We start from the raw sequence: 24,609 nt of genomic DNA, 5'->3' as shown, positions 1-24,609 counted from the left end.
CAGGAGCTCACCCCGGAGCGGCCCTGCATCTGGGTGTGCGTGGCATCTCCACCTGTAGAAGCTCAGGGCTCTGGACACCCAGGACCCTACTTCCTGGTATGACATCAAGGTGCCATGAAAGACCAGGAGACCCTGAGAAGCAGCCCCTTACTCATCTCTCTCCACGTTTCTTTGGTTCTCAAGCTGCTTCTCACCTGCATCCCCATCTGGCATTGGAACCAGATAGATACATCAGGGTGCAAGAGGAGGAGCTGGGGGTCCAGGATGGTCAGCCAGGCGGGAGCCACTGCTCACAACTGGGGGAGGGAAGTAAAGCTAACACATTTTACATTTCACAAGTGAATCACACGATACCGTCTTCATACAGCACCTCACAGACATTCCAGCGAGTAGGCATTAAGTCTCTAATGAAGAAACTAAGACTCACAGACTCCAGAGACTCACCCCAAATCACAGACAGGAGCCAGGATTTGAAACCACAGGAGCTTGGTTCTAAATTCCATTCTTTTCCCAGGATACCACGCGGCGTGCGTGCGTTGAACAGAATGCTGGCACAGGCCACAAGTGGAAACCCCAACATAGAGAAGCTCATTTCATAAGCTCCAGGACAGCCCTTCCTCCCCAGTTCCATGGACCTCCCAGGGTCTCCTTTCAAGGGTCCCATTTGGAAAGCTCCCTTAGAGTCCCCCTTATCTTCCCCAAAGAAGCAGAGACACATCTTTTCTCATTTCTAGCTGATGATCGCTGTGGGGACTAAAAAGATCACAATCAAAATCCTCCTGCCTTTATCCCATCAATTGTCCATTTATTAATTCAGCAAAAAAATCTCCCCAAAGAACCTGCTAACGACCAAGCTCTGGACATTGAGGGTTTAGAGTAAATAAAAAGAGCCCATGCCCCAAGGCAACTCACAATCTGATCACCTGAGCATTTAGAAGCCTGCAGAGACTGGAGATAGAGAGGCCCCACCACCACCACCATTTGCCACATCAGATATCTGACAATTGGATTCCTTATGCATTTAGTAAAGGGCTGCTTTGGTCTAGGCACCGGAGACTATATATTGATGTTAGTAGGAGAGGGTCTCTGCTTTCCAAGGGGTTTTGGTTGGGATCGGGTTAGATAATCATTGCAAGGAATTCAAATACAGATAAGAGGAGTATTTAGCCAGTGCTGAGAGCTATGGGACTGTCTGGGGAATGGAGCATGGGAAACTTTGTGCATGCACTGAGACTCGAGCAGGATGCCAGGACCCCAACAGCAGCTGTGAGCTAAGGACATACCATCATGAAAGAACAATGAGGTGCAAAGCTGCAGGGCCTGGCTGGAGGGCCCCAGAGCAGGGGGCTGAGGGGCCTGGCACTCATCATGTTCAGGGCAGTTGCCCCAAGGCAGAGGAGCAGGCTGGGTTGGGGGGCTGGATGCAAGAAGCCCTGTACCTTCCCTAGGTATGAGCTGTACTCCAGCCCCGAGAGCCAGCCCTCTCCTATTCAATGCTACCGCTCCATCTGTAGTATGTATCCATGACACCTGAGCCATCATGAGGGGGCGTAGTAACAAAAAATGGTCCAGGCTAGGAAAGAATAGCCATGGCAGGAGGCTGGGACAAGCACATGAACATAGCGTGGGGCAATACGGTTACTGTAAGTCAGGGGTAGGTGGCACCGCCCTGCAGAGAGGTGTGGATGTGGGTGCAGGGATGCCTCTGTGGGCAGAGGGCTTGGTCAGGAGGGCACTGTTGGCCACAGCCTGGGCTGACGTTGCTTTGCTCTCCCCCGCAGTCCCCCCAGAGGACACCAGAATTGATGGAGGCCCTGTGATTCTGCTGCAGGCGGGCACCCCCCACAACCTCACGTGCCGAGCCTTCAACGCCAAGCCTGCAGCCACCATCATCTGGTTCCGGGACGGGACGCAGCAGGAGGGCGCTGTGGCCAGCACGGTGAGACGCTGGCCTGCCCCCTTGGCTCCTCTTGGCCCAGCCCTAGGTCACCTTTCCGTCCCCACGGGGATTTGACCATAGACTGGGGAGAACATAGATGTGAGAAGGGAAAAACGGAGGCCTAGAGAGCTGGATTCCCGGGTTCACTGTGCCAGTTGGCTGAACAGCAGTGGAGGATAGTACTAGCCGCTGCCATTGATGAAGCACCTCCTGTATGCCAGGTCCCCTGCATGATACGCACTTCCTGGACAGTCTCCCTGTGAGCTCACAAAGGGGACCGATAACCAGAGAAGTCGTGTGCCTTGCCAAGGTCACCCAGCTGGCGAGCTGGGATTTGTACCTGGGTCTGACAGTGCTTTCTCTGCACGAGTCACCTCTACCCTTTTCCTTCAGCATCAAGTTGGCACATTATCCCAATCACGACAACCCAGAGGTTGGGGAAACGGGGATTTCCACGTATGTTTTATTGATAAGGAATCCAGACAGTAAGTGACTTGCCGAGGTCACATGGCAGAATTGGTGGTAGAAGCCCGTCTGATGGTGCATGACTGTAATCCTTGAGACTTGAGGCTGGGGCGGGAAGATCACAAATTGGAGGCCAGCCTGGGAAACTCTGCAAGACTGTCTCAGAAAACAATGGAAAGGGCTGGGGTGAGCTCAGTGGTAGAGCACCCTTGGGCTCAATCTCTGGTATCACAAAAAAAAAGAAAAAAAAAATCTTTGTTTCCTGGGTTCCTTCTGCTAGCCATGGGGGAACATATGTGCCCAGCCCTTTGCTGTGAGCTGCAGGAGATGCTTCTCAGGGTGGGGAGAGAGAACATTCCTCCAAGCATGAGCTTAGGGGATTCTGGCTTTAGCTCTACTCGTAACACACTGTATGACCTTGAAAAATTCCTTCTACTTCTCTGGAATTTAAAAGTGATCTTTTGGCCTCAATAGTTCTTAACCCTTTACCATCAAGAACTCAGTTATTTTTCTCCTATAGGGTACATGTTTTAAAATAGTTGGGCTGCTGTGATGTGGCTTAGTGGTAGAGCAGTTGCCTAGTGTGTGTGAAGCCCGGGGTTCAATCCCCAGGATGTGGGGGGATGTGTGTGTGTAGATATATGCACATATTATGAATATATATTTATATAAAATCTGTCAAGTCTATTTGTTAATGCCATTTCTTGTCCACCCCCTTCTCATATTCATTTAAGCCTGTGGCACTTTGAAGCAACATGAGTGTTACTGTACTGTCCCAGTCCCCCAAAGATGTGTGTATGACTGTCAAACTGCAGGACCTTACTTTGGTTCATGGGAGCATTTCCCTTAGACGGTTGGCAATATGGGAAATTAGGCCTTGAGGGTTCTTGTGACCATATTTGGGGACCTCTGCTTGCCTGTCACTGAGCCAGTGACTTTGAGCCTATGAGTCCCTTCCCTAAACTCAAAAGGCGTTTACCTGTCAGCAGGAAAGGCCCGGCACTGAAACACACCCAGGGAGCCAGGTGGATGTGCCTCGAGCCACGTGTAGGGCAGCCTGATTGTGAGGGGCCAAGTTCAGGCTGAAAGTCCCGAAGCCTGGGGCTGGCCCTCACAGGCTCTTCAGAAGAGGAAGAACTTGTACTGGGCTCAAAGAATTCCAAGAATGAAGCTCAATGCCATGGGGGAAACTATGCAACACAAAGAGGGAATTCTTATGCACACTATGAACTTCAGTGATGATATATCAATATTGGTTCCTCTGTTGTTTGTTTATTATTTGAGGGGCCCGGGATTGAGCCCAGGTGTGTTCTCTCTCCAAGCTATACCCCCAGTCCTTTTTATTTTGAAACAGAGTTTCACTATGTTGCTGAGGTTGGCTTTGAACTCACTATCCTCCTGCCTTAGCCTCCCAAGTCTTTGGGATTGCAGGTGTGTGCCACCACACCTGGTTATTGTAATAAATGTATCACACTAGTGCAAGATGTCAATGATGAGGGAAACTGAGGTAGGGAGAATATATGGAAACTATTTTCTGCTGCAAAATAATAAAGTCTGTGAGTGAGTGCGGTGGTGCATGCCTATAATCCCAGCGGCTCCGGAGGCTGAGACAGGAGGCTCGTGAGTTCAAAGCCAGCGTCAGCAAAAGCAAGTTGCAAACAACTCAGTGAGTGGGACCCTACCTCTAAATAAAACACAAAATAGGGCTCGGGAGGTGGCTCAGTGGTTGAGTGCCCCTGAATTCAATCCCTGGTACCCATAATAATAATAATAATAATAATAATAATAATAATAATAATAATAAAGTCTGAAAAATTAAAAACAACAACATCACATCGTGGGGAAGAAGTTGGGAGCAAGGGAGAAAGCTGAACTTTAAAGCCTTCCACCTGCCCAAGCTCGACTCTGAGTGGGTCCCCTGAGAGCAGAGGGTTTTTAGCTTGACCGTGTCACCCACCCTCGGCCCTTCCCAGGAACTGCTGAAGGATGGGAAGAGGGAGACCACCATCAGCCAGCTGCTCATTAACCCCACAGACCTGGATATCGGACGCGTCTTCACCTGCCGCAGCATGAACGAGGCCATCCCCAGCGGCAAGGAGACTTCCATTCAGCTGGATGTGCATCGTGAGTGGGGTCCCGAGGAGGGGCAGTCGGGGGCTGTCAGGTGGGGAGAGGATGCAGGCGACCTTTTTAGAAGCCCAGAATAAGCATCCCATAGGGGCCCCAGGACAGTTGTGCCCTTCCTTGTCTTCAGTTTCCTGGTTGGAACTCGGGGCACTGAGGGCTGACAGAGGGGCACTGTAGTTGCAGAATATGCAATACAGACCAACAGTCCTTTATCCACAATTCCGAAAAACTAAAGTGATTTAGGGTCAAAACTTGAAAACAGGTATTCATATGCTCCTGCTGGGTGTGGTGTCACATACACGCCTGTAATCCCAGCAGCTAGGGAGGCTGAGGCAGGAAGATCAGAAGTCCAAGGCCAGCCTTGGCAACTTAGTGAGACCCTGCTTCAAAATAAAAATTTAAAAGATCTGGAGAATGAATGTAATTCAGTGATAGAGCCAGCATCCTTGGATTTAATCCCCAGAACTGCCAAAATAAATAATAAATAAAGTGGGTTATATGTCTCACCATGACGCATTGCTCAAATGCTGCGGGGGATCTTGCATAGTAAAGAGTCTTTCTAAAAAATTTGAAAAATTCCAAATTCCAGTCCCAAGGGTTTCAGATAAGGGATTTTGGATCTGGACTTGCTTCTCGGGGTTGTGAGAATTAAATAAGTTAGAATATAAGAACGCCTAGCACGGGGCATGCTTACCCTGGTAGGTGCTCAGTAAATTCCCTCTCTGCCCAGGGAAACATGGGGGTGCCAGCAGTAATTGGGGATGCTCCCACCCTGTCCCCTTGTAGTTAGACCAGTGAGCCCACACTGACGCCTAGTGGCTGTGGTGTGTCATTACACCCATTAAATAGTTTGCCCCTTGGGTGCCATCCTTGGTGGTCAGTCACCCTCGCCAACCACCCTTCCACCTGTGTGGAGAAGATGAGGGAGATGGTTTATTTATTGGACCTATCATACTGCAAACCCACATTCCCAGATCACACCAGAACATATGTGCCAGGGGGAGAATAAGAAATTCAAAAGACAGAAGAGACCCTGACTTCCTGTCCCCTGCTTTGCAGACCCTCCTACAGTGACCCTGTCCATTGAGCCGCAGACGGTGCAGGAAGGCGAGCGTGTTGTCTTCACATGCCAGGCCACAGCCAACCCCGAGATCCTGGGCTACAGGTGATAGGGTCGGGGCTGGGAGCGCTCTGGGAGGGATAGTGAGACCAGGAGGTGGGGGCACTGTGGAGGCCAGTGTCCTCGGAGGTAGCGGAGAGAGGATGCCAAGTCCTGATCCCACTTCTGTGCTGCGTCCTCCCCCAGGTGGGCCAAGGGGGGCTTCCTGATTGAAGATGCCCAGGAGAGCCGCTACGAGACAAACGTCGACTACTCCTTCTTCACGGAGCCCGTGTCTTGTGAGGTCCACAACAAAGTGGGCAGTACCAACGTCAGCACTTTAGTAAACGTCCACTGTGAGTAGCTAAAAGGACAGGGACAGGGAGAGAGGGCCTTCACAGGGCATAGGGTGGGGGTGGTGAAAGGACCCACGCAGCTCAAGGAGCTACCGATGGGAAATAACTAAGGAGGGGTAGCTGGGGGGGGGGCTGGAAGGGGAGACTGATGGGTGTGGACCCCAGTGAGCTTCGGACCTGACCAGCTGCTTGTGTTTACCTCAGTTGCCCCCCGGATTGTAGTTGACCCCAAGCCCACGACTACAGACATTGGCTCTGATGTGACGCTCACCTGTGTCTGGGTTGGGAATCCCCCCCTCACCCTCACCTGGACCAAGAAGGACTCAAACATGGTAAGATTCTCCCTGTCCATCCTGAATGGGGACGAAGGGATGTGGCCGTGGGGGCCTAGCAAGGGACAAGGAGGGGGGTGGGATTCTTTTTTTCAAGTTGAACCTGGGCAATACAGCGAGGGTCCGGCAATGTAGAGGAGAAGGGCAGTGCTTGCGGTCGGCCCTTCCCCTGCTCACAAGACAGCTGACCACTTCAGAGGCCGTGGGAGGGACAAGCTGGCCCTGGGCAGGGGATCTGGCTGTGGGGCAGGAGGAAAGAGGGCCTGAGGTAACATGGCTCTGGTGGCACAAGATCCAGGAAATTAACGGTGCACAGGAAGGGGGGGAAGCCAGAATGACTCACTAGAGAAGTTTGGGTTCCGCAGCTCTAGAGACCCACCTAATGGGGGCCTAGTGACAGTTTGGACCAGAATGGTAGGAAGAAGAATTTCAGGGTCAGGTGTCCTACCTGGTTTGGCAATAAACCCACTGGAGGAGATCGTTCAATAGGACTTTATCTTAAAATTACTGCAGCCTCCACCTGCCCTGGCTGGCCTCCTCTCAGCCCCTGGCCTCTCTTGCACAGATGATCTGTTTCAGTGCCAGTGTGTTTAGAGTCAGGGGAAGGATCGAACGGACTCGGGAACTCCATCTCCCTTCTGGGAATTCACCTGTGGCCCTTCCTGCTTTCTTTCCAATGCCTCCAATGCGGGGCCCTCACGGACCTAGGGGCCCAGGCCTCCTGGCTCCCCACCCGAGGCTGCTCTCTCTGCCCAGGTTCTGAGTAACAGCAACCAACTGCTTCTGAAGTCGGTGACCCAGGCAGATGCCGGCACCTACACCTGCCGGGCCATCGTGCCTCGGATCGGAGTGGCTGAGCGGGAGGTGCCACTTTATGTGAATGGTGAGTGGCCTGAGTGGCTTGGGGTGGGGGCTCCTGACTGCAGGGGCTGCAGGTTCCGACGGGCCCTGACCGTGTCTTCTCGCTCGCAGGGCCCCCCATTATCTCCAGTGAGGCGGTGCAGTACGCTGTGAGAGGTGACGGTGGCAAAGTGGAATGCTTCATAGGGAGCACTCCACCCCCCGACCGCATCGTGAGTGCTGGGACCCAGCCTGGACCCCAGCCCCTGCTGCTCTGCCCACTGCCTCTGGCTTGGTGCCTTCGATGTCCTCACCCCCTTTCCTGGTCTTCTAACCCTCTGCCTTTCTGTTCCCCTGTCCCACCTCCTCATTTATGTGGGTGACCGTGGGCAACTTTCATAGCGTTTTGAACCTTAGTTGCTTGACCTGTAAACTCTCCTTCCTCATCCCCAGTGCTTTCTTGTCCTCCCACCTTGCCTGCCTTCCCCCTCCCTCTCCCTCCTCCCCTCGCCCAGCCTGCTTCCTCCCTCCCCACGGGCTTTCCTTCCCACCTGCCCCATCCTCCTCTCCCTTCTCGTGCATCCCTCCTCCCAGCCCCTCTCCACTCCTCCCTCCTCCCCCCACACCATGAGCCATTAATTCGTTCCATGACCATTAACCGTCAAACCCCTCATCACATTTAATGACCATTTGGCTAACTCCAGGGCTGCCCAGGGACACTTCATTACCACGGCCGCCCGGGCAGCCGACGGCTGGGCTCCCGGGGGGCCATCTTTGCAGAGCTGGGAGGACTGATCCCTGGAAAGGAGGCAGTTAGTTCTCAGCTGCTCCCCTTCCTTAGCTCCACTCTGTGAGTGAGGACAGGGTGGTGGGGAAGGCAGGGGTCTGGGGGATGCTCCTCTCTGTGGTTCCTGCCCATTACAAGAGCCTGCGGGCGGGTGGGTCTCCAGTGCCAGCATTGCAGGTTCTTGTGGGTTGGTCAAAGCTAAGGTTGTGGCTCAGCGGTAGAGCACTTGCCTAGCACATGTGAGACACTGGGTTCCATCCTTAGCACCACATAAAAATCAATAAAATAAAGTTTGGGGTTTGTTTGTTGTTGTTGTTGTTTAAAGGTAAGGCTAAAGATTAAGCTATGGAATCACAGACTTTAGAGCTAGAAGAAATTTTGAATATCGCCCATTTCTAGCCTGATTCTCTCATTTTATAGATGAAGAAACTGAGACCTAGAAAGGGAAAGAGAGGTCACACAGGGATTCAGGGACAGGAGAGAACCAAGATTATAGTCCAAGGTCCTCAAATCCCAATCCAGAACTTTCCTCTGCAACATCCCTTTATTGGGTCAGCTGTATCCACATCACACAGGGTCATAATTAAAAGATCCCTAGATCTCTTCCCTGGAGATTGTACTTTCTAAAGAATTTCCCTAGGTAAATTTGATGTCCTCCATGTCTGGGAGCCCCTGCTCCTCAATGCTAAGGGTCTGAGGCAGTAGGTGTGATGTTCATTATAGGGTAAGTGTTGGGCAGGTCTTAGGATGCACAGGGCAGATGGGGGCGAGGGGAATACAGGGAGGATCAGGCAACACCCGAGCAAATGCTTCTGCCACTTCCCGCTTTCTGACCTCCTTCCTGTCCTCCCCACCCCAGGCTTGGGCATGGAAGGAGAACTTCCTAGAAGTGGGGACCCTGGAACGATACACAGTGGAGAGGACCAACTCGGGCAGCGGGGTGTTGTCCACACTCACCATCAACAATGTCATGGAGGCCGACTTCCAGACCCACTACAACTGCACGGCCTGGAATAGCTTTGGGCCCGGCACAGCCATCATCCAGCTGGAAGAGCGAGGTGACTGGCCATGCTGGCTGTCCAGCCCAGCCCAGGGCAGCCCGGGGATTCTGCTCCCTCTTTTCTCCAGGGCAAGGCTCCGAAAGAGAGAGGACTCCTCTTGAGTAGCCCCACCAGATGCTGGCCTTGTGCTCAGTGGGGAAATTTGCTCCCTTATGAACATTTACTGAGCATCTTTATGGGCCAGACCCTGCGGTAGGGGCTGCAGGGACAGTCTTGCCCACAAATAACTTTCAGCTTAGTGGAGGAGCTTACACAGTGGAAGCAAATGAATTCAGATGGAGAAAAATTAAGTGATCTGTACAAGGGGGGTAACACTACCTATCTCGTTGGGTATTTTGTTAGAATTCAGTGAGACAATATTTACAAAAATGCCTGGTACGTAACAGTGCTCAGTAAGTTTGGGTTCCCCGACCGCTTCAAGAATCCTCAGTCTGATAGGAGAGATGTGTCCCTTTTTCAGGCACTGCTGGTCAGATGGACTGCTTTTGGCTTATGGGCATCCTCAAGTCGGATGAGGGAAAGACAGCATTTGTTTTTGGTTTTGAGAACTAGGCATTGAGGTTGGGCATAGGGAACTATGGAAAATGACTAGAGATCTCATTGATTTAGATTTAGCTGAGGATGCTGCAGGGTGTGATGGGGGTTGGGAGAAGACAGTGGTGTGGATGGGGGAGGCAATAAGAGGGTGGAACACAGATGGCAGATCAGAGTGTTTGGAGACAGCTGCCCTCAAACAGGGGCCCTGCCCAGGAAGGCGGGACCATGCTTCATGGTCAGGTGGACCAAAACAGGGAGAGACGAGACTAACCAAGGGCCAGAGTCAAGCCGATGCCCAGCTGCAGGGGTGGGACACAGCCATGAAGTCAAGTCTGGTCGGGCTGAAGCATTACAATCCGGCAACCATCCAGACCTCCCTCTCCATTGCAACCTGAACTTGAACCTCGTATGGTCCACAAGCTCAGTCACAATTTAGCCTTGTACACGATCCAGGGTTGCCACTGTGGCTCATGGCCCACACTGAGCGCAGGTTCCCAGTATGGCTCTGTGCTCACCCCTGTTCCTTTCCTTCCCCTGTCGGAAGAGGTGTTACCTGTGGGCATCATCGCGGGGGCCACCATTGGCGCAGGCATCCTGGTCATCTTCTTCTTCATTGCCTTGGTATTTTTCCTCTATCGACGCCGCAAAGGCAGTGAGTATGGTCCCCATGCAGCCACAGCACACCTGTCCCCACTGCATGCGCATTCATTCCAGGGCATGTGACGAGACATTCCAGACAGTGCCCGTGACGAGCCAAGGGGTGGCAGTTGAGCTCCCTAGCTCATGGGGGGGACTAGAAGCAGCCACGGCAGAAAGCACCTGGCCCAGCTGCATCTCCCCGTCCCAGGTCGTAAAGATGTGACCCTGAGGAAGCTGGACATCAAGGTGGAAACCGTGAACCGAGAGCCACTCACCATGCATTCTGACCGGGAAGACGATACTGCCAGCGTCTCCACGGCGACCCGGGTCATGAAGGCCATCTACTCGGTGAGGGTCCCCTTCTTGACCAGCTCCACCCAGCTCAACTCACTTCTACACACTTGCACACTCATACCCATGCACACATACATATGCCAGGTTAGTTTCCCCCAGGAGAGGACAGGCAGGGGTGGGGTTCTCTTAGGTTTCTTTTGTCCCGTCTTTCTGCCACACAGACCCAGAGTTGGAACTCCTTAGGTGTTTTCTGCTCCAACTCCCTCATCACTGACATGAGGCAACAGCCCCAAAGAGCAGCAGCCACATACATAAGGTCACACTGCATGTTAGTCACAGAATTCGTGCTGGGTAGCCAGGTGCATTGGTACACACCTGTAATTCCAGAGGCTCAGGAGGCCGAGGCAGGAGGAGCACAAGGCCCGTCTGGGATATTTAGCAAGACCCTGTCTCAGAATACAAAATAAAACATAAAAAGGTCTGGGGACGTGGCTCGGTGGTAGAGCACCCCTGGGTGCAATCCCCAGTACCTGCTGGAAGCCAGGTCTCTGGCCTCCTCCGGCCACATCCCAGTGCCTCTGCTGGGGGAAGACACAGAATGCAAGTCTGCCTCTGACCCCAGACCTTTCCCTTAGCAGGTGGCCTCTGGGCATGGGGACGGGGTTGGCGAGGGGGGACAAGAGCAGGGCCCCCATCTCCTGACACCCGCTCCTGCCGCTCTGCAGTCCTTTAAGGATGATGTGGATCTGAAGCAGGACCTGCGCTGTGACACCATCGACACTCGGGAGGAGTATGAGATGAAGGTGGGAAAAGGGCTGGGGCTGGCTGAGGACCCGCCCACTGGGAAATAGGGGCCCAGGGCCTGCTGCTGGAGGAGATCTGTGGCAGGGAGGGGGGCGGTGGAGTGGCGCTGGATGGGAACAGGGAGAGCCAGAGGGGGAGGCCCAGAAAGTCCCGGGAGACTCCAAGAGGAAACTCCAGCCTCCGTGCTCTTCTCTCGTTGCCCCCCAGGACCCCACCAATGGCTACTACAATGTGCGCGCCCACGAAGACCGCCCGTCCTCCAGGGCAGTGCTCTATGCTGACTACCGCGCCCCTGGCCCTGCCCGTTTTGATGGTCGCCCCTCATCCCGTCTCTCCCACTCCAGCGGCTATGCCCAGCTCAATACCTACAGCCGGGCCCCCGCCTCTGACTATGGCCCTGAACCCACAGCCGCTGGCCCTGCTGCCCCTGCGGGCACCGACACAACCAGCCAGCTGTCCTACGAGAACTACGAGAAGTTCAACTCCCACCCCTTCCCCGGGGCAGCTGGGTACCCCACCTACCGACTGGGCTACCCGCAGGGCCCACCCTCCAGCCTGGAGCGGACCCCGTACGAGGCGTATGACCCCATCGGCAAGTACGCCACGGCCACTCGGTTCTCCTACACCTCTCAGCACTCGGACTACGGCCAGCGGTTCCAGCAGCGCATGCAGACTCACGTGTAGGGGCCAGACCTGGCGGGGGCATCTCTGCGGGGCAGAGGAGAAGGCTTCTCACAGCTGTTCCCTGATATTCAGGGGCGTTGCTAATTGCTCCCTTCTCGGACCAGCCTTCCTCCTCCCACCAAGGCAGGTGGGGAGCAGGTCTCCCAGAAACACCCCGTCCCGAGGATGGTGCTCTGTGCATGCCCCAGCCTCCTGGGCCTGCCCTTCCTTCCCTCTTCTTCGGGAGGTTGTGTCTCTTCCGACCTGTGCCCTTGCTGACCCCAGCACGGGGACAGGGAAAGTCAAGGTTGGGGAGAACAGAGGGGGCACTTTTTAGCATTCCCTTTCTATCCCGCCCCTCTGGTCTCCCATAAACAGGCAGGGGGATACGCAGGGGTTGGCAGGCTTTGACCTAGGGGACATTTAAGGATGGGAGTGGGTGGCTCTAGCACAGATGGAAAACAGGATAGCCCACTCAGTCCCTTTGTTTGCTTTCTTGTCTTGGGTGCATCTGTCCCCTCAGGGCACTGCAGAAGGGACCTTGGGTTCCTGTTGGCTCTTGTCTATAGAACAGCCCTGGGAGCCTTCCCTCAACTGGTATCAAAATGTCAGTCACCCTAGCTGCCACTGCGGATATCTGTCAGGGTGCAGAGGGATCCAGAAATCTCCAGCAGCACTGCTCCCTTCTTCCCTTCTCCCCCTGTGCTGGGCCCACCCAGATAAGTTGCAAGTGTGGTGGAGAAGGAAAGGTCAGGTCCATGTCCTGATGGATCAGCAAGAGACCACTGTGCGCTGCTGCTGTGTGGCAGTTCCCAGAACCAACACTAGAGGGAGGCCCTCCAGCTCCGTTTTCTGCCCCACTTCCTGGCTTTAACTCTTGAGCCTGCTTGGGGAGCAGTAGGTTGAGATAGAGGTGTTGCAAGCTATTTTGCAAAGGCAACAACAACAACAACAAAAATGATGAAAACCTCATCTGGAAAGAAGCTGTAGGGGTTACCCCGCCCAAATACAAGTCCCAGTGGAAAGAAAAAGGGATACCTGTTCTTCTCCACCAAGTTCCCGACACCCTCCATTACCCTTTCAGTCTCTAAGCACTTTGAATTCATTTTATACATTCAGGTGGTCCAGGTGGGCTCCAACAGGGTTAGGGAAGGGCATTGGTCTCTGACTCTGCTGTCTTGCCCTAAGCCCCACCAGCTGCTTAGGGCCCACCTCCCAGAGGGCCGGGAGAGGTTCTCTCTAGGAAAGTTCTGGTTTAAGTGTCTTTTTCCCTCCTTGGACCAATCCGACTCCTTCTTCCACTTCAGTGCCTTGAGTGTCTAGCTTTGGGTGACCGTCCCTGTGTGGGCGGTTGGGCAGGGAGCGGTACTTGGGAAGCTTCAGACAGGCTGGCAAGGATTACCGTGTCAGAGGAGTGAGGGGAGAGGACCTGGAGGGGAAGGAGGCCTGGAGATGGCCCTGAGGGAGAGCTCAGCGCTGGCCCGGGTGGAGAAGGAGGCACAGAAGGGCACTGCAGGCATTCCAAAGCCCATGCTCTCTTGTCCCACCCCCACGTGCACCCGCGCCCACACACATTCCATGCCATCACTTCTCAGCTGCCACCTTCTGACCAAAGAGAACAGGCACCCCAAAGAGAATCGGTACCCTTGCCCGGCCTTGTCTGCCCGAGGAGCTGCGTCTGCAGCTTGCCTCCTCGCCCGTGGCCAGCCCCATGGGAGGGGGACACCGGTGCAATTCCCAGAATGCTCCTTGCCCTTTCTCGGTGGTCACCATTCATTAGTCATGTTCGCTTTAATGAGTTACATGCTCATCAGCCACGGGCCATCACCACCCCTTACAGATGGGTCCGTGGGGTGACATTCCTAGACATCCTCTCACTGGTAAAGACTAAGTAACACCCCGGAAACCAGCAGCTGCAGTTCCAGCCTGCCCCTGTGTCCTCTTCCACTTGAGCCGGACAGTCCCTGCAGAACAGGACCTACCTGGGGTGTTTACGGTTTCCAGCTGTATCCCACCCCTGGAAGCTCAAACGGTCCTACGGAGTCCTCTCATGAGAGCACAGAGAGAAGGCTTTAAGAATGCAGGTTCCTGTGCAGATAAATTTGTGCAAATTTTTCATAGGCACCAGCAGCTATGGCTAATCTAAACAATTGAAGTCTAAATAGGGTTACCTTTAAAACAGGAATATTCAAGGTATTCAATTTTGTTTGGGAATTGGGCAGATTCTCATATCCTCCTTTTCGGTTTTAACTGTGAGAACCTGCATGGTGGACCAAGTGGGATAGCTTATCTAGGGAGGAGAAGATGCCCTTGATCACAGAGCTCTGTTGTCTGAAGCTATAGTCCCCAACATTGCATTGCCCCAGGACTTGGAATCCTGATTCCCTTGGACATTACCATCTCAGTGGGAAGGGCACGGGGCTAGTGGTCAGATCCAGGACCCAGTTCCGATGCTGGGTTCATTCACAGAGTGGCCTGGCCTAACCTCTATGTTCATTGCCTCCAACTTTCTGTCCTGCGAGATGAGGGGAGAGTTACACAAACCTGAAAGGATTCCGTTTTGGCTTTGTTCACCTGTGGGGCTGTGCATCCCTGGCAAGCAGTTGGGAGCAGTAAGGAATCCGTGAGGGTTGGGGAGCTCAGGGGTTCTCCCCTATTGGAAGAAGCTTTCACCATGTGCTTCATTATCTTGTCAGAAGTGTTGTGAATTAATTTCCACCAGAAACCCCTTTATTACAAGCAGCAACAGCTACCCTAGTTATCTGTGCTGCTTCCCACTTGATTCTGACAGGTTTGCAAAGAAGACTGTGGCTAGAAAAGGGCATAGTGGGTTTCCTTTAGTTTGCTCCCAGGTGACAGGCATCTATTTCTTGGTGGGGAGTGGTAATTGGTCCTCAAAACACTCCTATGGCCCAAAGGATAACTCCTCCTGGTTACTGAACAAGGTGAAGCTTGCAGTCCAAATGTTTCGAGCTGGACTGGGAGTGGGTCCAGCTGACCCCTCCATGAGGGAGCAAGTGGGGGGAAGAGGAGGCAAGTGGTTTTGACATAAGCTTTGGATCCCAAAAAGGTTCTTAATACCTTGGATGAGGCATGGTCTCTGCTTGTGAAGGGCCCAGCCTGCATCCTAAATCCTGGATCCCTCAAAGTCCAGCCACAGAGTTTGCATGAAACAAAACTCATCATAGTGAGAAAGGACAGTAGTACCAGGCATGAGAGCAGTGCTAGGTTCTCAAATATGGAGCTTGGAATGGAAGGTTAGTTTGACCACCCTGTCTGCCAGCAATACTCTTCCTTATCCAGCAGTTTCTGCTTTCCTTACGATTTTGAGGGAAGCTTTTTCAGCCTTTCAGGATGGAGCACATTGCAGGGGAGTCTCTTGTGGTGAACCTGCAGACACTGTCAGGAGCATCAGGTCCTGGGCTCCTTAAAACAGAGTCAGGTGGCCACAAACACGGTACACCTGGCCACAAACAGCAATGTTAGCCCAGTGGCATGTGTGAAACCAAGGTTAAGGCCAAGACCCCAACTGGGAGTGAGCTGACTTGGTCACAGCCTTACTCTTTGCTGTGTGGACGGTTTGTCCCTATGGCTGAACTACAGGACCTCCCAAAGCCACCCTGGGCTGGGAAACCCTGGTTCTCTATCATTTCAGTTCTGTGTGACCTGAGGCAGGTCACTGCTCTGTGCCTCTGCAGCCCATTCTGCATGTCAGAGGAATCACCGGAGAGAATTAGTAAGGCTCCTGACCCTGGTGAGCCCAGAGAGGAGGTCATGAGGGGGCACTGAGGCCCACTGGCACACCAGCATCATTAGGCATTCATTTTTGTGAAAAAGCTACAGAATCAGCATCTATAGATCTCATTCCCTTCTCCGTGTCCCCCAGGGTATTTCTCCTCCTCTTGTCAAAGCCTGGCTGTTTGTGAGGCTGTTGGCTCACCTCTGGCAGCTTGGTTCCGACACTCAACCTCTGGGCTGCTGAGGAGAGGTGTGGCTTGGGGATCTCTGAATTGGGGAGATGGGGCAGAATCCCATTTTCTTGTATCACTGTGAGGGAGCTCCAGGCCCTGCCACTGGAGAGATCATTGCTGCGCAGAAGTCACAGGCCATACTGGGCAGTTCTGGTACAAGCCTGCCCTTAAAAAAATAATAATAACTCCATGTGCATACAACTCTCATTCATTCCTACCGTTCCACTGTTCCCCATCCCTGGGCTTCTTGCTGGCCCCAACCACTGGCCTCTGAGTTGGTGTGGGTCAGGACTTCTGGAGCATTCAGATGTAGCCCCTGGGAACACCCAAATTCTGGGGAGAAAGAACAGCCAAATTGCCAATACAATCAAAACTCTTGACCCAATCTCATTAGCAATAGTGACCCAGAAGAGTTTGGCTGCCTCCCACTTCACCAGAAAGAGGCCCAAGGCTCCCCGTGGTCACATTTTCTACCCCAGCCTTTCTTGGGATTGTAACCTCTATTTCTGGCTCCAGTTGAATTTTTCTCCACCCAAATCCCAATCGATGGATCCATGATGATAATTAAGAGAAGAGAAAAAGAAATATTATTTTTGTTAGGACAAACCATCGTAGATTTTTAGCAATGTGTATCTGTGTGTCCCTCACACCTTTTCCTATTCTGCCTTTTTTTTTCTTTTTTTTTTTTTAAATATTATGTACTATATTTTTAGTCTCAAACACACTATATATTATATATATTTAATTTTTTATATATATAAATATAAATGTTTTAAAAAGTATGATGTTTTGTGTTATTTAATACACAAGCAACTAGTTACTTATGAGCCTGACTGGGTTTGGAGTGAAATGGTCCAGGTTTGGGTTTGAGATTGCAGAAGCTCTATATTTAGGTCACCTCCACGCCATGTGCAAACATTTTATTCACCCGTTTGTGACTATTGCAGAACCCTGAGGCCAGTTGCAGCAGTTCAGGGACAAATACTAGGAGCTCTGGGGCTTTCCTGTTTGTTCATTTGTCTGTTTTGAACACACACTCCCAATGTTCTGTACCCGGCCTGATTATGAGCACGAGAAAGGGGGAGCACTGGAACCTGGGATTCAGATCCCAAAGAAATTGGGAGTGGGTGTGCAAGCAGGGTTTGGTTTCATTTATTAAAATGCTGTGGTTTGGCTAAAAAGCAAAAGGTTACCAAGCCTCCAATCTTTGGAACTTGTGGTGAAACAGATGGTTTGGCAGTGTGCACACAGAGAAATCTGCCGAGAAATCTTAAATTTTCTGAGTTTGGTAGAGTTTTTCCTGGGATTTCACCGTGAGTAGTTTGCGGGAGCATTTGATACCTGGAATTATTTTCGGATAATGATTTTGAAAGCTATAACTCATGTGAGAGTAATGCTGTGGCTTATCATTTTCCTCATCCAGTTAATGACCGAGCAGGCGCAAGACTGATTACAGGAGCCTTTTTGTACACAAGGGATACAGAACACAGCCAGAGATATGGGATGTAAGAACTGAAAAAAAAAAAAAAAAAATTTCCATATAATGCAAACTGTTTCTAAGAAGGTTGGAGGTTACAGCCCAGGAGCTGAAGCCCAGGGAGGTTATAGGTGCAAGAGGTCTGGAATCTGGAGGCACGTGGTCAGGACTATGTCTATAGGTTCCCAAGGTGAGTATAATCTAGATAGGGACGAGAGGCCCAGTGCGGGGCGAAGGTAGAGGTTGCAGACAGGTAAATTGCACTGGCACAAATTAAAAAAAAAAAAAAAAATAGCATCCATAATCAGCATCTAGAAGCAAATAGATCACCCAGGTTCGGCAGTACAGGCCTAGAATCCCATCCCAGCCACTCTGGAGGCTGTCAAGAGGATTGCAAGTTCAAAGCCAGCCTCAGCAACTTAGGAGACCCTGTCTCAAAAAAAAAAAAAAAAAAAAAATCAAAAGGGCTGGGGATGTGGCTCAGTGGTAAATCCACCCCCCCCCCAAAAAAAAAAAAGAAGAGAGAGACAAATAGATGACTGTGGGGGAGGGGAGGGGGATAGAAGGGGAGAAGAAGCAAAGTTAAGTAAACATGGAGGCCCAGGTGAAATCTGTTAGGCCAAGTGGTGTTGGCTGAGATGTCCTGTTCTTTGGGTCTGTTTGTGTGTCTTCAATTCCTGGGCTGCTTCCTGTGTCCAGTTAGGATATGTTTTGTTCATCTCTGCTTCCCCAGAGCCTAGCACAGGGCCAGCAAATATTTGGGGACAAGTCTGCGTACTGGGCATGAGGCTCTGCTGGACCAACCCACTCTCTTAACCACAGAAAGGCCACAGGGGCTAGTCCTTTTATGTTGGGCCTTATCCTGTACCAGAGGCCCCAGGACAGATACTAATGACATAGCCGCTATGTCACCAAGCATTACGAAGCTTTAAAAGCCACTCTACTGTCTCTTGTGAGGTCTGCCTCACCACCAGAGCTCCTGGCTTAGCTTCAGACATGTACCCTTTTGCACTTTCACACCAAAGAGTGAAGTTCAAAGTCCTCCAGGGTCTGACCCAAACCAAACCGCAGTCTAAGGACTGTGCCTTGTTTGCAGTATGGCCCTGGCTCTCTGCTGTTGCCCAAGCTCTTCTCCGCCCATATCCCTTTTCCAAATTTTATTTATCCTTAGGGTCCAGCTCAAAGGCCTTTTCCTTGTCCTCTGGGAAACTGTAGTCACCTTTTCTCCCTCTGGGAAAGTCTCTCGGCCATCTGGTCCCATTAATACCTTCTGCTTTGATCACAGGGTTTGGTGTATAACACATCAGCGCTTCTCTCCTAAAAGAAGGACACATGAAGGCAGAGGTCACGTATCACTTATTTGTGTCCCCATCACCCAACCAGCATGCCTAGCCTGGAGCTGCTCAGTGTGTGCGGGAAGTGGGGGGGATGTGGGCAGGGGAGAGGGAGTGGTGGAAATCAACCCATGAAACAGTGAGTCAAGGGGGTTGAACCTGGAGGAGCTCACGCAGGGTGAAGCAGTACCCCATGGTATAGAGAGGCATGGACTCAGGTCAGTGCCAAGTGGATGAACATGACCAGTGCTGATACCGAGCTCTCTCTGATTCCCTGGGGCTGCTGGGCAACGCCAATCTGACTACTTTGGGCCAACATGCTATAAACAGAAGTGACATGTCACTTCCAGACCAAAGCATTTAATTGCCAGTGTGAGGCTCTCCAGCGTTTTTCCCCCTCTGCCACAGTGACAGGAGCTCATTGATTCCAGATGGTGCAGTTTTACAGTAGTGAATCTCTCTGCCCAGGTCCCTGAGTGACTATGTGAAGCGGAGTCTCTTTGCCAACCCATGATGAACAAGTAATTTGAAGGAGAAACGAATATTATTTAGATACTGACTTTTATCTTGCCTGTGGTGCTGGGGATCAGACCCAGAGCCTTATACATGCTAAGCCCATGCTCTTGGACTGAGCTACTTGTGGTTGTTTGTTACAGCAGCACAGTGTGTCCTATCCTGATTAACACAGAGAGTGTTAAAATCCTTCCTTCACCATTTGGTCCTTGGGTAAACTACTTCCTATCTATATATCTCTCTTTTCTCCTTTGTGAAAGAGACTGGTAATAGTTCCTATTCCAGGGAAAGTATTTAGCAGAATTCTAGCACAGAGTCCTCAGTACATGTCAATATTTGTTAACCTAGAGGAAGGGGAGCAGTGGGCTTCTGCCCCTTTCCTTCCTTTGCCCCTTTCCTTGGAGATCTCAGGAAAATTGTCAACAATTGCCTAGAGATTATAACAGGACTTGGCTAGGCACAATGGTGCACACCTGTAATCCCAGTGGCTTGGAGGCTGAAGCAGGAGAATCTCGAGTTCTAAGCCAGCCTCAAGAAACTCAGTGAGACCCTGTCTCTAAATAAAATACAAAAAAAGGGCTGGGGATGTGGCTCATCGTTTGAGTGTCCCCCGAGTTCAATCCCCAGTACCAAAAATAAATTAAAAAAAAAAATTTTTTTTTAAAGTAAACAGAACCTGGTCTCTGAAAAGAGAAGAAATAAGTAGGTTAAAATCCCAGCAAAGCCTGTTGTAACCCTGTGATACCTGGCAGGTCAGCACATCTTCCGGCTACCTATATATCTGTGAAATCTTTCCAAGTCTTCCATGAGGGGAATTATACAAAAGCCTTTTGTAAATAGCTACACACTATTCAAATGTGAGTGGATTATTTTGATCCATTAACACTGTAGCATCCTGTCCCACCCTATCTAGCCCCCACACCCAGGGGCCTGCCACAGCACCATACGAACAGGCTCTAGTAGTGGACTTGATAGTAGAAGACTGTGCCCGTCCAGCTGGGCCTGATAGAGCCCCTCCTACACGCCCCAGGGTTCTAAAACCAAAAGATCAGCCCTCAGCAAAGCAGAAACCTGGGGGAGGAGAAAGAGCTCTCCTTGGCACTCACTTTCCCATTTCCTTTACCCATTGTAATTAGCTACACAGAGACGACCTCCTGGGGAGAGCGGAGCCATCAGCTCCCAGAATTGAACCAAAGAGCTTTGTCTTTGGTTCCTCTCCACATAATACTGCTCTCTTGGTGGTCGCTAGGCAAACACATCCTGCATTCATTTGCAAACTGGGGGATATTTCATATTTTGAGGCTCAGATTAATGTTCCACCTATCCAAAAGAGACACTGGTGGAGACCTCTTTTCAAACAGCATCCAAGATTACTAGCAGATAGCCTGAGGGGTGACCAAAATCTTGTTTTTCTCAGATTCCCTGTGATTCCCCCAGTAAAATAAATGTTTACCTGTGGAAAATAGAACCTCAAAAGTTGAAGGCGCCTCTGGGGCCATTTGGTCCAACTTTAGACCCAAAGCAGAAGCCCCCATTCAGCCACAGAGAGAAATGGGTTCTGTGTCAAGGCTGACAGGCGATAGGAAAGCAGGGTGTCTTTTTATGAAGTCTGGATTTTGGAATCTGAATGTCTGATCCAGAGAGACAATCCATTGGCGGGCTTTTGTATCCTCATCGATAAAAATCATCCTTTCATTCATGCCAAAAATATTTATTGAACATTTACTGCGTGTCTGACAGAATCCCATACCCTGGGAACAAAAGCAGGGCACAAAACAAAGTCCCCACTCTCTAAGAGCTACATTGAAATGGCAGAATGTGGACGATCAGCAAATAAACAAAACCGCAGAGTCATAAGCCCTAAGGAGAAAGTGCCATTGGAGAAAGCACTTCTCTTTATAAGTGGACAGGTGAGCTGGGTTGATATCTAGGAAAAAATAGTCTAGGCAGAGGGAACAGTAACTGCAAAATCTCTGGTGCAGACAGGTGCGGTGGTGCACACCTGTAATCCCAGTGACTCTGGAGCCTGATGCAGGAGGATCTCAAGTTCAAAGCCAGCCTCAGCAAAAATGAGGCCCTAAGCAACTCGGTGAAACCCTGCCTCTAAATAAAATACAAAATAGGGCTGTGGATGTGGTTCAGTGGTCGGATGTCCCCGAGTGTAGAGAGCTCAGGAATCAACAAGGAGTGTAGTGGCCTAGCACACCTGTGATCCCAGCTTCTCAGGAGACTGAGACAGGAGGATGGCACGTTCAAGGTCAGTCTCTGCTACTTAGTGAGACCCTGCCTCAAAATAAAAATAAAAAGGACTGGTGGTGTAGCTCTGTGGTAGATGCTTGTCAAGCATGCACAGGGTCCTGAGTTCCAGCCCCAGAAGCAAAAACAATCACTATCACCACCAAAGATGGTGGCTGGGGCTGTAAAAGACTGGTAAGAAATTCTGCAGAAAGGTGAACTGGAACCGGTCCTGTGAGGACTTTGGAAATTAAATTACCCCGAGATGGGAGGATGTAATAAGTCAAACCACATGAAATCACTATTCTTGTAGATCAAAAATGGTTGAACAACAACAACAAAAAATGGTTGAACAGCAAATTTCCTACGTTTCAACCAGCCTACTACATGTCAACATGCAGTACTCTTGATTTATTATTACCACTTTTTAAAAAATAAATCACAGTTTCAGAAGGATTAATTGGAAGACATTTCTCCCTTCGTTAAGCATGAATCTGCTTCCTTGCAATTTTTACCCAAAGGCTATAGTTCTGCATTCAGGACAGTGCTGTCCACCAGGTTGTCTGTCCCCCTTCCCAGGTAGCCCTTTTTGATATTGAAACACAGTTGTCATGATGTCAGGTCTCTTCTTAGACCTCTTTTCTTAGTTAACTAGTATTGATTCTTCAAACTACTTCTCTGAGGATATGGTTTTCCGACTCTTCTCCTTCTGCTCACCCTGCCTTCCTAGGGGTGAGGTGTTTTTTTTTTTTTTTTTTTTTTTTTTAGTTTTGCAGTATTGAATCCAGGGCCTCGTGCTTGCTAGGCAAATGCCCTACCACCGCACAACACAGCCCTTTTAATTCTTTATTTTGAGTCAGGGTCCCACTAAGTTGCTGAGGTATTCTAATCTGTATCCTGGGATTTTTGCCTGAGAATCTGGCCCCATTTCCAACTTCTGTGCACAGCACGACTCTCAGGACCATTGAGAGGTAAAGAGACCACCACTCCCCGGGGTGGGCAGGAGTCAGAAAACAAACAGTGTCTGAATTCACTGAAGGATAGGGGGAAAGGAAGACGAGAACCTGAATGGGTTGAAATGGGAAACTGTCCCTGGAGTGGTGCCCTGCAGAGGGGGCTGTGGAATTTCCTAATGTTCAAAACTCACCTAGAAGGATGGTCTCCGGTGGTGCTCATCTGTAATCCCAGCTACTCTGGAGGCTGAGGCGGAAGGATCACAAGTTTAAGACCAGCCTGGCAACTAAGCAAGACCCTGTCTCAAAATAAAAATGGAAAGAGCTGCGGATCTGGGTCAGTGGTTAGAGCGCCCCCTAGGACCAATTCTCAGTACTTGGGGTGGCGGGTTGGGACAAGCCAACAAAACAGCATGACTGGCACCAGGACTGACCTAGACCCTCCTTGCTATCAGCATCAAGATTTCTCTTCTCTCTGGTTTGAGAATCCAAACATGAGTCTACTCTATTATCCACGTGACCTTGGATAAGCTACTGGAACATCCTGAATCTTAGCTTTCTTCTCCATAAATGGTGCTAATAATACTACCACAGGAGCAGAAGGGAAGAGCCGGCACAGCGGGACACTAGATGAACATGTACCCTAAATCCTACCGCTCCACCCTGCTTCCACTGCTAAGTCCCAGGATTCATGAGCTCTCCACCCATCACGCTCCTGGAGTGGCCAAGCGGTATATCTGCTTCCAGTCCTTGTGCAGATAAGGTCTTCTCCACAGCAGGTCATTGGTAGCAATTCTCTAGGGAATTGTTAACCTACTTGGAGACTAACAACCTCTTTTAAGTTTCACCCTCAATACTAAAAATAGACTGGTCTTAGTCCATTCAGGCTGCTGTAACAAAATACCATAAACTGGGTGTCTTATAAACAACAGAAATTTCTGGCTTACAGTTCTGGAGGCTGCAAGGTCTGTCTGGTTCATGGATGGTGCCTTGTCCCTGTATCCTTACACAGTGGAAGAGGCTAGGCAGCTTCCTGAGGTCTCTTTTTAAAGGTAAAATCCTACTCTTGCCAGGAGCACACTGGTAATCCCAGCGATTCAGGAGGCTGAGGCAGGAAGATGGATAGTACAAGGCCAGCCTGAGCAATTTAGCAAGACCCTATCTCTATTTAAAAAACTAAAAGGGGTGGGAATGTAGCTCAGTGGTAAACCCCTGGGTTCAATCCCCAGTGCCAATAAAATAAAAGAAAAATCCCACTCTTGAGGCTCTGCCCTCATGACCTAATTACCTTCCCCAAACCCCACCCACTAATGTCATCACCTTGGGCATAAAGATCTCCACATATGACTTTTGAGGAGATTCAAACATTTGGACCCTAGCTAACTTTCACTAAACACAATTAGAGTAATTCTTTTAAAAAATGTAAACCAGCCGGGTACAGGGTACAGCCGTGTAATCCCAGCGACACAGGAAGCTGAGGCAGGAAGATTGCAAATTCAAAGCCAGACTCAGCAACTTAGTGAGATCCTAAGCAATTTAGCAAGACCCTGTCTCAAAAATTTTTTTAAAATAAATAAATAAATAAAAAGGACTGAGGATGTGGCTCCGTTGTTAAGCCCCTCTGGGTTAAAAATGTAAACCAGGGCTGGGGCCTGGAGGTAGTGCACTTGCCCAGTGTGTGAGAAGCCCTGGGTATTTGATCTCTAGCATGGCAAAACACTAAATAAATAATAAATGTCACGTCAATGTCACATCACTGCTCTGCTGCAGACCCTACATCTTCCTAGTCCCCTTAGAATGAAGTCCACACTCATTTCTTACAAGCTCTGCCCCAGCGGACCCTTGCCTACTTTCTCTCCATTCTTTGTCCCTTGCCACTATAATTTCACTGATTTTTGCTTGTTGTGACATTCTGCCGCGGAGTATAAAGCTGGACCCTTCCTTCAAAGAAACCACCTGGACTTTTGAGGATGCTTAGAATGGGAGCTTGTGATGGGGAGAAAATTAACAATGGTTAAGTAAGTGTACCAGGCCCTTTCATGTATGTGATTACAGGCCACTTTCACCATAATGGGTCTCCGAAGTGAGACCTTCCAGGGAATTCCCCTGTCCTCGACCCCTTCCACCCTGACGGGCCAGCGAGGAGAAATGCTCAGCAAATAAACCCAAGAAGCTTCCAGCCT

General features: G+C 50.6%; 1 protein-coding gene across 3 annotated transcripts in view; it reads left to right on the top strand.

Moving 5' to 3' along the window:
* The window catches only part of Kirrel1 (kirre like nephrin family adhesion molecule 1), a 101,826-nt gene extending 85,193 nt beyond the window's left edge, over nucleotides 1-16,633 (top strand). Inside the window, exons 4-15 of one of the 3 annotated variants that reach the window (XM_027920242.2) lie at nucleotides 1,782-1,939; nucleotides 4,378-4,528; nucleotides 5,591-5,696; nucleotides 5,838-5,986; nucleotides 6,191-6,318; nucleotides 7,075-7,201; nucleotides 7,291-7,391; nucleotides 8,805-9,003; nucleotides 10,088-10,195; nucleotides 10,391-10,530; nucleotides 11,202-11,279; nucleotides 11,488-16,633. In XM_027920242.2, coding sequence (XP_027776043.2) covers nucleotides 1,782-1,939; nucleotides 4,378-4,528; nucleotides 5,591-5,696; nucleotides 5,838-5,986; nucleotides 6,191-6,318; nucleotides 7,075-7,201; nucleotides 7,291-7,391; nucleotides 8,805-9,003; nucleotides 10,088-10,195; nucleotides 10,391-10,530; nucleotides 11,202-11,279; nucleotides 11,488-11,964 — 1,922 coding nt within the window. In that variant the 3' untranslated portion in view covers nucleotides 11,965-16,633. Of the gene's footprint in view, nucleotides 1-1,781; nucleotides 1,940-4,377; nucleotides 4,529-5,590; nucleotides 5,697-5,837; nucleotides 5,987-6,190; nucleotides 6,319-7,026; nucleotides 7,202-7,290; nucleotides 7,392-8,804; nucleotides 9,004-10,087; nucleotides 10,196-10,390; nucleotides 10,531-11,201; nucleotides 11,280-11,487 lie in introns of all 3 variants that reach the window. The other 2 variants (XM_071618292.1, XM_071618293.1) reach the window with 2 other exon arrangements.
* The last annotated feature ends 7,976 nt before the right edge of the window (nucleotides 16,634-24,609 follow it).

Source organism: Marmota flaviventris, chromosome 10 (assembly GCF_047511675.1).
Source record: "Marmota flaviventris isolate mMarFla1 chromosome 10, mMarFla1.hap1, whole genome shotgun sequence".
NCBI classification, from domain to species: domain Eukaryota; kingdom Metazoa; phylum Chordata; class Mammalia; order Rodentia; family Sciuridae; genus Marmota; species Marmota flaviventris.
The sequence above is the reverse complement of the archived record's forward strand: the minus strand, read 5'-3'. Positions and strand labels throughout refer to the sequence as shown.